This window comes from Oncorhynchus gorbuscha, linkage group LG03, assembly GCF_021184085.1.
Source record: "Oncorhynchus gorbuscha isolate QuinsamMale2020 ecotype Even-year linkage group LG03, OgorEven_v1.0, whole genome shotgun sequence".
Classification (NCBI taxonomy): Eukaryota; Metazoa; Chordata; class Actinopteri; order Salmoniformes; family Salmonidae; genus Oncorhynchus; species Oncorhynchus gorbuscha.
In genome coordinates, this window is record NC_060175.1 from 51,524,805 (window position 1) to 51,538,207 (window position 13,403).

A 13,403-nucleotide genomic window follows, 5' to 3' on the forward strand; every position below is an offset into this window, starting at 1 on the left:
CAACACTCACTGCCTCTAGCAGCAATGTCAGCACGATAACTGTTCATTGGGAGCTTCATGAAACACATTGGGTTTGGCGGATTACAGGAGAACGCTACCTGCCCCAATACATAGTGCTAACTGTAAAGTTTGATTGAGGAAGAAGAATAGTCTGAGGCCTAGCCCGAACCATGAAAAACAGCCCCAGCCCATTGTTCCTCCTCCACCAAATGAGATGTCCAACGAGCAGGTGTACCTCTCACCACTTTCCTTTCTGACCATTGTTGACTTTTTTTGAGTTAGATGTTAGATGTGCAGCACAGTTGCAGCGCACCTGAGATTGTTCAATTTGACCCAAAGTTATTCTCTCTTTTCTTTTGATTTCTCAAATGTGTGTGTTCTGTTTTCTTGCTCTGCACAAACATGTTGTGTTTGTTTGTTTTGTCTTGCACACTATCAAAGATTTGTCGGGCCACAATCCAGCAGGGAGTATTACATAATGCCTATTATTTTTCAGACATGGAAAACTTCAAGACCCATAGAAGAAGCTCGGTGTCAGTTCGTGAGGGACAGGGGGTGGTGCTGCTGTGTGGTCCCCCATCTCACTCTGGAGGTAAGAAACCAACCACAGACTCTTTATAGTGATAACTGAGCCATACATTGTCACCTGCTTGTCAGGCTATAACACGTGTCTCTCTCCTGAACACATTGAAACTTTTCTAACAGCTTAGGATATGTCCGAGGCTGAGGCATCAGAAATTAAGAGTGGAGTTTCCAGACAGACATCTCCTTTCTGCTGCTTTCAGCTCCTGGAGCTGCCTATCTTTCTCTTGCTCATGTTTCCTAAGACCGTCAGCAAGTGTTAGCTTGCCAAATTGCCCTCGGGAGACAAAGGTGTTTGTGTGCCACTAGCCTATAGCTGACCAACACCCTCTTTACCCGCATCTGTGGGGAGCCAAGGCCAAGTGATCTCCAACGGATCGTTTCCGGTATCCAATAGATTGCGCAAACATTATCATCCTCTGCTAACCATGGGGTGTTAAGCCATTCTCCTCTGTCGAGAGTGTAGCTTCCTCTCCCTACCAGCCTTGGAGTCCTACCTCTCTTTCATAGGAGGGACTTTGTTTTGAGATTCATTTATATAACCACCTGTTAAGCCTCCTCGCACTTTCTGTACCTTCCATCGTCCTCTGTCGCTCAGTTGGTAGAGTATGGCCCTTCCAAATGTCAGGATAGTGGGTTTGATTCTTGGGAATACCCCTACATAAAATGTCTGCATGCATATGAGTCACTTTGGATTAAAGCGACTGCTAAATGGCATATAATATATTATTTTCCCATATCAGTTTGATTACTTTTATTCATTAAAAGAACAGCATGTGTTTTAACATCTTATTAATTGTGTTGACAGTGTTGCTCAATTAAAGCTAGAATCTGCAGTTGAAACAATAACAAAGCCCATCCCTGTCTTTGTTTTAGTAAAAAAAACTGAAGGATGGACATAGAGAAATGTAATTACTTTCAAAATCATAGACTGAGCTGATGCAAGGACTGGCCATCCATTATATCAATATTATAGTTTTAACCATGTTTTTTGGCTATACAGTGTTTGTTTAGATTTATGTTGTTTACAATCATTGGAGTAAAACAAGCTTATACAATATTTTGGGTTCTGATGGGTTATGACAATTAAACTAAGCTCACGAGGCATTTGTAAGTTGTATTCTTCAAGAATCAATGGGTATGTCATTCATTTATATCATTCATTTATATCATTCATTTGTAAGTCCAAAAATTGATTTTGCAACTGCAGATTCTAGCTTTAAAAGTGCTTCATATCCACAGAATGTTCAAATTACTACGGGTTGGTCTTATCCCATCAGAACTGAGAACTATCATTTTCAGTTTTGCTGAATATTCTTACATGATGAAATAGAATCATTAATTACTTTTCAAAAGCAAGTTGAATTTCTGTATATTTTCCATTGTGAAACATACTTGCTTATATTGTATTTTCTATTTTGGCTCACACTTCTGTTCATAAATTATTAACAAGTTAAAAGAGCAAAAGGAATTGCTTTAGTTATCACCACTTCTTAGACACTGAAAACTTCTCAGAAGTGAAGAGGATAAGCTTGTATTCCCTATACTTGAAAAGGGTGTCTGATGTCCGCATGTTCCTTATTTAGAAGATCTCTGCATGAGAGATGAATGGTGAAGGCTGAACTTTATACACAGTTTTAACCCACAGTAATATGCTGCGGCTGATGAAGAATGATCATTGTATTGCTATTGAATATAATTATTTAATATATACTGTATGTATATATATATATATACACTACCGGTCAAAAGCTTTAGAACACCTACTCCTTCAAGGGTTTTTCTTTATTCTTACAATTTTCTACATTGTAGAATAATAGTGAACACATCAAAACTGTGAAATAACACATATGGTAACCAAAATCATGTAGTAACCAAAACATTTTTTTAATATTTGAGATTCTTCAAATAGCCACCCTTTGCCTTGATGATAGCGCTGCACACTCTTGGCATTCTCTCAACCAGCTTAACCTGGAATGCTTTTCCAACAGTCTTGAAGGAGTTCTCACATATGCTGAGCACTTGTTGGCTGCTTTTCCTTCACTCTGTGGTCCGACTCATCCCAAGCCATCTCAATTTGGTTGAGGTCTAGGGATTGTGGAGGCAAGGTTATCATATGCAGCAATCCATCACTCAATCCACCCTTCTTGGTGAAATAGCCCTTGCACAGCCTGTAGGTGTGTTGGATCATTGTCCTGTTGAAAAACAATGATAGTCCCTATATGCCCAAACCAGAGGGATGGCGTATCGCTGCAGAATGCTGTGGTAGTCATGCTGGTTAAGTGTGCCTTGAATTCTATATAAATCAAATACAGTGTAACCAGCAAAGCACCCCCACAACACAACACCTCCTTCTATATGCGTTATGGTGGGAAATACACATCATCCGTTCACCCACACAAGGCGGTAGGAACCAAAAATCTCACATTTTTCAAACCAAAAAGGACAAATTTCCACCAGTCTAATGTCCATTGCAATTTGACCATGAAGGCCTGATTCACACAGTCTCCTCTTAGCAGTTGATGTTGAGATGTGTCTGTTACTTGAACTCTATGAAGCATTTATTTGGGCTGCAATTTCTGAGACTGGTGACTCTAATGAACTTATCCTCTGCAGCAGAAGTAACTCTGGGTCTTCCTTTCCTGTGACGGTCCTCATGAGAGCCAGTTTCATCATAGTGCTTGATGGTTTTTGCATCTGCACTTGAAGAAACATTCAAAGTTCTTGACTTTTTCCACATTGACTGACCAACATGTCTTAAAGTAAGTTCCGGCGCCGACAGAGATGGCCGCCTCGCTTCGCGTTCCTGGGAAACTATGCAGTTTTTTGTTTTTTTTACGTGTTATTTCTTACATTAGTACCCCAGGTCATCTTAGGTTTCATTACATACAGTCGAGAAGAACTACTGAATATAAGATCAGCGTCAACTCACCATCAGTACGACCAAGAATATGATTTTCGCGACGCGGATCCTGTGTTCTGCCTTTCAAACAGGACAACGGAATGGATCCCATGCGGCGACCCAAAAAAACGACTCCGAAAAAGAGGGAAACGAGGCGGTCTTCTGGTCAGACTCCGGAGACGGGCACATCGTGCACCACTCCCTAGCATTCTTCTCGCCAAAGTCCAGTCTCTTGACAACAAGGTTGATGAAATCCGAGCAAGGGTAGCATTCCAGAGGGACATCAGAGAATGTAACGTTCTTTGCTTCACGGAAACATGGCTCACTGGAGAGACGCTATCGGAGGCGGTGCAGCCAGCGGGTTTCTACACGCATCGCGCCGACAGAAACAAACATCTTTCTGGTAAGAAGAGGGGCGGGGGCGTATGCCTTATGGCTAACGAGACATGGTGTGATGAAAGAAACATACAGGAACTCAAATCCTTCTGTACACCTGATTTAGAATTCCTCACAATCAAATATCGACCACATTATCTACCAAGAGAATTCTCTTCGATTGTAATCACAGCCATATATATACCCCCCAAGCAGACACATCGATGGCTCTGAACAAACTTTATTTGACTCTTTGCAAACTGGAATCCATTTATTCGGAGGCTGCATTCATTGTAGCTGGGGATTTTAACAAGGCTAATCTGAAAACAAGACTCCCTAAATTTTATCAGCAAATCGATTGCGCAACCAGGGGTGGAAAAACCTTGGATCATTGTTACTCTAACTTCCGCGATGCATATAAGGCCCTGCCCCGCCCTCCTTTCGGAAAAGCTGACCACGACTCCATTTTGTTGATCCCTGCCTACAGACAGAAACTAAAAAAAGAAGCTCCCACGCTGAGGTCTGTCCAACGCTGGTCTGACCAAGCTGACTCCACACTCCAAGACTGCTTCCATCACGTGGACTGGGATATGTTTCGTATTGCGTCAGATAACAACATTGACGAATACGCTGATTCGGTGTGCGAGTTCATTAGAACGTGCGTTGAAGATGTCGTTCCCATAGCAATGATTAAAACATTCCCTAACCAGAAACCGTGGATTGATGGCAGCATTCGCGTGAAACTGAAAGCGCGAACCACTGCTTTTAATCAGGGCAAGGTGACTGGTAACATGACCGAATACAAACAGTGCAGATATTCCCTCCGCAAGGCTATCAAACAAGCAAAGCGTCAGTACAGAGACAAAGTAGAATCTCGATTCAACGGCTCAGACACAAGAGGCATGTGGCAGGGTCTACAGTCAATCACGGACTACAAGAAGAAAACCAGCCCAGTCACGGACCAGGATGTCTTGCTCCCAGGCAGACTAAATAACTTTTTTGCCCGCTTTGAGGACAATACAGTGCCACTGACACGGCCTGCAACGAAAACATGCGGACTCTCCTTCACTGCAGCCGAGGTGAGTAAGACATTTAAATGTGTTAACCCTCGCAAGGCTGCAGGCCCAGACGGCATCCCCAGCCGCGCCCTCAGAGCATGCGCAGACCAGCTGGCCGGTGTGTTTACGGACATATTCAATCAATCCCTATACCAGTCTGCTGTTCCCACATGCTTCAAGAGGGCCACCATTGTTCCTGTTCCCAAGGAAGCTAAGGTCACTAAGCTAAACGACTACCGCCCCGTAGCACTCACTTCCATCATCATGAAGTGCTTTGAGAGACTAGTAAAGGACCATATCACCTCCACCCTACCTGACACCCTAGACCCACTCCAATTTGCTTACCGCCCAAATAGGTCCACAGACGATGCAATCTCAACCACACTGCACACTGCCCTAACCCATCTGGACAAGAGGAATACCTATGTGAGAATGCTGTTCATCGACTACAGCTCGGCATTCAATACCATAGTACCCTCCAAGCTCGTCATCAAGCTCGAGACCCTGGGTCTCGACCCCGCCCTGTGCAACTGGGTACTGGACTTCCTGACGGGCCGCCCCCTATGTGGTGATGGTAGGCAACAACATCTCCACCCAGATGATCCTAAACACTGGGGCCCCACAAGGTTGCGTTCTGAGCCCTCTCCTGTACTCCCTGTTCACCCACGACTGCGTGGCCACGCACGCCTCCAACTCAATCATCAAGTTTGCGGACGACACAACAGTGGTAGACTTGATTACCAACAACGACGAGACGGCCTACAGGGAGGAGGTGAGGGCCCTCGGAGTGTGGTGTCAGGAAAATGTGGACTTCAGGAAACACCAGAGGGAACCCCCCCCTATCCACATCGATGGAACAGTAGTGGAGAGGGTAGCAAGTTTTAAGTTCCTCTGCATACACATCACAGACAAACTGAATTGGTCCACTCACACAGACAGCATCATGAAGAAGACGCAGCAGCGCCTCTTCAACCTCAGGAGGCTGAAGAAATTCAGCTTGTCACCAAAAGCACTCACAAACTTCTACAGATGCACAATCGAGAGCATCCTGGCGGGCTGTATCACCGCCTGGTACGGCAACTGCTCCGCCCACACCCGTAAGGCTCTCCAGAGGGTAGTGAGGTCTGCACAACGCATCACAGGGGGCAAACTACCTGCCCTCCAGGACACCTACACCACCCGACGTTACAGGAAGGCCATAAAGATCATCAAGGACAACAACCACCCGAGCCACTGCCTGTTCACCCCGCTATCATCCAGAAGGCGAGGTCAGTACAGGTGCATCAAAGCTGGGACCGAGAGACTGAAAAACAGCTTCTATCTCAAGGCCATCAGATTGTTAAACAGCCACCACTAACATTGAGTGGCTGCTGCCAACACACTGACACTGACACTGACTCAACTCCAGCCACTTTAATAATGGGAATTGATGGGAAATGATGTAAAATATATCACTAGCCACTTTAAACAATGCTACCTAATATAATGTTACATACCCTACATTATTCATCTCATATGCATACGTATATACTGTACTCTATATCATCTACTGCATCCTTATGTAATACATGTATCACTAGCCACTTTAACTATGCCACTTTGTTTACATACTCATCTCATATGTATATACTGTACTCGATACCATCTACTGTATCTTGCCTATGCTGCTCTGTACCATCACTCATTCATATATCTTTATGTACATATTCTTTATCCCCTTACACTGTGTATAAGACAGTAGTTTTGGAATTGTTAGTTAGATTACTTGTTGGTTATTACTGCATTGTCGGAACTAGAAGCACAAGCATTTCGCTACACTTGCATTAACATCTGCTAACCATGTGTATGTGACAAATTAAATTTGATTTGATTTGATTAGATTTTTAATGATGGACTGTTGTTTCTCTATACATATTTGAGCTGTTCTTGCCATAATAAGGACATGGTCTTTTACCAAATAGGGCTATCTTCTACCCCCCTACAACTGATTGACTCAAACGCATTAAGAAAGAAATTCCACAAATTCACGTTTAACAAGGTACACCTGTTAATTGACTTCCTCATGAAGCTTGTTGAGAGAATACCAAGAGTGTGCAAAGCTGTCAAGGCAAAGAGTGGCTACTTTGAAGAACCTCAATTATAAAATATATTTTCATTTGTTTAACACTTTTTGGGTTACTACATGATTCCATAAGTGTTATTTTATAGTTTTGATGTCTTCACTATTATTCTACAGTGTAGAAAAAAGCCCAAATAAAGAAAAACCCTTGAAAGAGTAGGTGTGTCCAAACCTTTGACTGGTATTGTATATATATTGCATGAGGACATTTTGTACACGTTCAATATTTCTGAAATATCTGAACTGAATGTGCAGCCGAGATGGCAAAGCTTGAGTACCAAATGTTTTCTTGTTATTTGTCTATTTGAATATTTCTGAGAGAGAAACTGGTAGAAATCTAAACGATTCCCTTTCAGCCAGGAAAAATGTTTTTCAGTTCTGAGTTATGTCACTTGAGCATACGGGCAGCAGCTTTGTGTGAGGAAGAGCTTATCTCCTATAGCAAACAGTTTCCTCAAAGTCTCTTCGTCTCTTCGTCCTACAGCTCTTATAGCTTCAGTAGGATGCGGTTGTAGCAATGAGTTACGATAACACATCCGAATGACGGTGCTTTTTCTCTGCTATGGTTATACGCATTAACTGTTACTTTAGGCACACATCTGGAAAAATAGGGTATCCACGTCTTTCGAATCATATTTGTGCTATCATTTAGGCTGTCACCTCCTTTGCCTGTTGGCACATTCTGTCTTGTTTTGGCAGATGGATCAGATGGGATCGATCCCATCTCTTTCAGGAGTGATTAAATGCCACACCTGCTTTGCCTCGCTCACTCAAACCTCTCTCACAGATGTCATAAATTCACCTACTACCCCTGCAGGGTAGTACAGTAAGTGGAGGGATTGGTGATAAACAAGGGCTGTAGCAATTTGTAGTTTGTAGCCTGTTGGGATTGTTCCTAACAAAAGCTTGGCAGACTCCATGGCCAATTACAATTTCAGATGTGAATATTTCATAGTTTGGTGCCAGTGCCTAAGCTAAAACAAAGGTGCAGAAAACTGCCTGGAAAAAGTTAGTATTCAACCCTTTCCACTTACCTTCATCATAGTCCTCCATCTAGAAATAAAGTCATTTTATCACGCCTGCTCCCGCTCTTCCTCCCCCTGGTGCTCGAGGGCGCCAGGATCCCCAGCATTACGCACTCAAGCCACCATCAGTACGCACACCTGCCTTCCCCCCGTCACGCGCATCAGCAATCATTAGACTCATGTGGAATCAATTACTTGTGTCATTACTTTCCCTATACCTGTCTGTTCCCAAGCTCTGTTCCCTGCTTCGGGATTAATTGTCTCGTGTCCGTGTTACCCGGGTTCCGACGCTGTTCCTGTCTTGTTTCCTTGTCTGTTCCCGAATAAATGTCTGACTCCCCGTACCTGCTTGTCCTGTCCGGCGTCGGCCCTTACAGAATCCCAAAGCCATCACACGACACATCGGGGAGTACTGGCGTTCTGGTTGGTGGTGACGTGGGTTCTAGGTCGCCACCGATGGAACCGGGGGTGCCTAGCCAGCTCGTCGGGCTTCCACGCCCTAGCTGGCTCGAGAGGTTTCCCTGCCCCGGTTGGCTCGGAGGGCGCCCATTCCACGTCGGGCCTCAGCCGGATTGTCAGGTTTTGTTCGCCCAGCAGGCTTGTCAGACTGTTCCATCTCTGCCGGATCATCAGGCTTCCACGCCGTTGCGGATCGACAGGCGTTCATGCCTCAGCCGGATTGTCAGGTTCCTATGCCTCAGCCGGATGGCCAGGCTCCCACACCCCTGCCGGTTCGTGGGGAGGTTCCCACCAGCCGGCTTGCCCAGCACCCATGTCTCAGACCGGGTTGCCCAGGTGGGAATCGCGTGAGATCATTGGACTCACGTGGACTTAATTACTTGTGTCATTACCTTCCCTATGCCTGTCTGTTCCCAAGCTCTGTTCCCTGCTTCGGGATTAATTGTCTCATGTCCGTGTTACCCGGGTTCAGACGCTGTTCCTGTCTTGTTTCCTTGTCTGTTCCCGAATAAATGTCTGACTCCACGTACTTGCTTGTCCTGTCTGGCGTCGGCCCTTACACATTGTTAATAGTATCCTGATTTACCCTCATATTTTCATTGTTGATAATTTCATATCTAATGTATTTAGCGGAGGGCTGGTTGCTGGCTCGAAGGCCCTGTTTGGGGATGACATCTCCACTTTAGTTTGTATTTTAATAAACCCATTACTTATTGTGTAAGAAAGGCGAGGACATTTCAATCACATCAGACATGTTAATACATATAACAAAGGCCACCTCGAGGCTGGTGACTCACTTCCGATGCATGGTACCGTGTCAGCCTGTCAATTAAGTGTTTCTCCTTGAGTTACATGTCTTCTTAGTAATGAGAAGTGGAACATAATTTTAATTCTCACAATGTTGTTTCAGAAAGAATGAAGAAAGGAGATATTTCTTCTCAAAGACCAAGGTTAATTTGAAATATTTTCCTATAGAATGTTACTCTACTTCCTGTTGGAGGAATTCTATTGACGGAATGTTTCCTCTTAGAAAGTAGGTTTCCATTTTTGTTCCTACACGGTTTTCCACAGAAGTCCTTGAAGAGCAGATGAAATTCATTTCAAAGCTAGAGTCTGATAAGTCAAATGCTAAGAACAAAACTAAAGAGTATACCTCAGAGTGTATATCCCTGTACTGGCGCAATCGGTCATTGTGAGTATCTTCGTGGAGTCCTTCCCACTCAGCTGATGCGTTGTGTTTGAACAGAAGGAATACTTTGACCTTAAAAGTTGCGTTATGTTGCTGTCTTTCTAGTGTAATAATAATAGGAGATGCACCAATGGTCCTTACAGTATATTTAACAGCTGACTACATGAATGTACATCAGAGTGAGTGTAGTAGCTCAGGAATAAACGAAATGGAGATTGTGGAAGGCCTCCATAGTATACAGTCAGGTCCAAAATTATTGGCACCCTTGATAAAGATAAGCCAAAAATATTGTAGCAAATAAATATTACAAATACTGAGCTATATTCTATACCAAACATGTTTTTTAATGATATTCTTTATATTGCCGCAAATGTGCATGGCCAAAGAGCTCTATTTTTGTGTCATCCAACAAATCTAAGAACGAAAGAAAGATGCATATGCAGAAAGTAATCTCATACCTAATGTAAAATATGGTGGTGGATCTTTGATGTTATGGTGCTATTTTGCTTCCACTGGTCTTGTGGCCCTTGCTAAGGGCGACGGCATCATGAACTTTACCCAGTACCAGGATGTTTGCCTCTGCCAATAGGCTGAAACTTGGCCACAAATGGCTCTTCCAGAAGGACAATAACCCCAAGTACACATCAAATTCAGCAAATCAATTGTTAATTGAACCCAAAATCTACATTTTAGTTTCCAGACTTGAACCCCATTAAAAAAAACTGTGCTTTGAATTGAAGAGAGCAGTCCATAAGCACAGATGCTGGAGATCAAGGATCTGGAAGGATTCTGTACGGAGGAATGGTCTAAGAACTCATAAAACCTTTTAGAAAACGGCTCAGTGACATTGTCCTCACAAGATGAGGTATTGAAAAGTATTGAGAAAAAAAAGATTACTTGTTAAATAAAATCTCTTTCACTGAGCAATTGTATTAGTATAAAATAATATAATGTTCCCATTCATTTGAGCATGCAATAGAGTTCAGTATCTTTATTATTTATTTTATAGACTTCTTTGCTCATCTTTGTAAAGGGTGCCAATAATTCTGGACCTGACCGCATACAGTATGTACCCAAGCCATGAGTGCATACTGTAGTGACGCCTCACAAGTGTGATGTGATGGGTTGGGAAGCATTTACATCGTAAGTCACTCGTTTGACACGATGAGGGGTGTCTCTCTTAGTGTGTCTTCAAGATGGTGACAGCCTATGACAAGCGATACTGACAACAATCTGCCATATTGCCACACTATATCTCATGAAGCCAGTAGCTCAATCAAATCCTGCATGTGGGTGGTGCAGTATTCATATTCATTACCCTATGTAGGTGGGCAAGGCCATGGGTTCCAGCCTTGAGTACCAGTGTATCCCCAGGGCTCCACTGGGCCTCTGCCTGAGTGGCTGTCAAGGGGCCCACAATATATAACAGACAGCTGTCTACAAGCTCCCTGTGCAGCAGAGTGCATGCATAGTGAGCTCAAATATGCAGATTGAGCTGTATGATCTACTGGCAAGGGAGCGTGTGTGTGTGTGCGTGCCTGTGCGTGTGCGACTGAGTTAGAGAGAGGCGAGATAAAGAAAGAAAGAGACAGAGATAGATTTCCTTCTATTCTATTCCTAGCTAGGGACACAGGGGTGTGAGTTCACATTGCCTTATACCCGATGGGTTAGCAGCAAATATCAGCAGAATGTTTACTAAAAGGCATTTTCAGGTCATCTGTGACTCCGTATTTCAGAAGGGGTATGCTGTCAGGGTTTATGTATAATCTGATTAGTGGATGACACATTTTATAATCTCCATAAATAAACTCCTGAGTTGATAACTCAAAAATACTGTATTGAGAGACATTTTTACACTCTGGCTACTGCCAGAGGAAGAATCCACACAGAGTGTAATTTGCCGAACCCATTTGCAACAGCACATGGCACATCTTCCTACCATATTAAAGACACACACACACAAGTGAGATGCATGTGTTTCCTAAGGGGATATACTGTGATAGTGTTATTGACCCGTTTCCCATATTAGTATCAAGTACAAGGTAGAGGCTTTTATACAGACATATATACACTAGTAGACATGTTAAAATAATTATACTCCATTACGGTACAGAGACAGTGTTCACTCTCTTGATAAAAACAACCTTGCAGGTAACTGAGTAATATTCTTGGAAAATCATACTCAAACCCTGTGATTTATTTGAATGTAGTTATTAGTCATATAGAGAGCTAACAATTCATGGAAATGGGGGATATAAAGTGTATTGAAAGCAGGTGCTTCCACAACGGTGTTGTTCCGGAGTTATTTAAGCAATTAAAACATCCCATCATGTTTAGGATTATGTATAAATATGCTGGGACGGCCATTATTTTGACCATTGTTTTGGCTACAAGGGGCCACTGAATGGTTTGAGAAGCATGAAAACGATGTAAACCATATTCCACGGCCGTCTCAGTCACCACATCTGAATACTTTGGGAGATTCTGGAGCGAGACATGAGCCGGCGTTTTCCACCACCATCAACGGAACACCAAATTATGGAAATTCTCATGGAAGAATGGCATTCACATTCTTCCAATAGTGTTCCAGACACCTGTAGAATCTATGTCCCAACACCCTATTAAGACACGTTATGTCGTTGTTCCATTTATTTTGGCAGTTACCTGTAGTTTATGGGCATGTACCTATAGCAGGATCAGTGTACATACAGTAGGCAACTGTAGGAACACAAACATGCAATCTCGAGGGAAACTTGAATGACGTTTAAGCTTCTCAGAGTATGGAGTAAATAACATTGAGTTGTTGTTGGTTGTCGTTATATTTAATGTGTGTGTGTGGTGTGAGGGGAGTGTAATTGCAGGTGCCTTTCCTGCTATGCTATCTAGTTGGCTGTGTGTAAGTACTTCGTTCCTTTCTGCTGGACACCAGCCACACGTCCTCTCCCCAGGCTCCCGTGCCAGAGTACATAAACACAAATCCCTCAATGCCAGTGGGAATTTCATTCCCTCGAGGAATACACTGCATGTCAGCTGCTCTGCAAGGAGAAAATAACAATCCTGGAAAACAACACTCTGTTGTCCTGTTCTGTGCTCAACAGCAAGCTTGGGTAGCAGAGCACCATCTTGGACTGGAATACAGTGTTGTTGCTAACCATTACGATGACAACACTCCAGCTTTCAGTGTTGCAAGGAATTAAAGCTGCAATATGTAACTTTTTGGGCGAGCTGACCAAATGAACATAGAAATACGAGTTATAGATGTGTCATTCCTATTAAAAGCGAGTTTAAGAAGCGGTATATCTGTTCTATGTGTGTAATTTCTATGCTTCCCATTATTACGTTTTGCTTTATGTTTTACTTTCAGTTTTGTACACCAACTTCAAACAGCTGAAAATACAATATTTTTGCTTATGAAAAATATATTTCACATTCGTCACAAACTGAAATTAAGCAAACTATTACAATTTGAGCAACCAGGAAATGGCGGAGTGATTTCTGCAAATTGCACCTTTAAACTCAACTGCATTGTGTTGTGTTCCTTCTCATATTCAATACTTTGGGCTTTTGTATGTTAAATTCTCAACATCTTTTATTCAAACGTATAGCAATATTGCCGAAGTGAAATTGCAGCTGCTTGTTTGCTTTTAATATTGCTTGCAGTAATGGTCACACTCTTTGATAAGCTAAGAGATTG

General features: G+C 43.0%; 1 protein-coding gene across 4 annotated transcripts in view; it reads left to right on the top strand.

Moving 5' to 3' along the window:
• Nucleotides 1–13,403, top strand: part of LOC124031511 (contactin-4-like) — a 187,779-nt gene that overhangs the window by 79,857 nt on the left and 94,519 nt on the right. For all 4 annotated transcript variants that reach the window (XM_046342832.1, XM_046342830.1, XM_046342833.1 and 1 more), the window contains exon 5: nucleotides 497–592. In XM_046342832.1, the coding sequence (XP_046198788.1) occupies nucleotides 497–592 (96 nt within the window). The remainder of the gene's footprint in view (nucleotides 1–496; nucleotides 593–13,403) is intronic.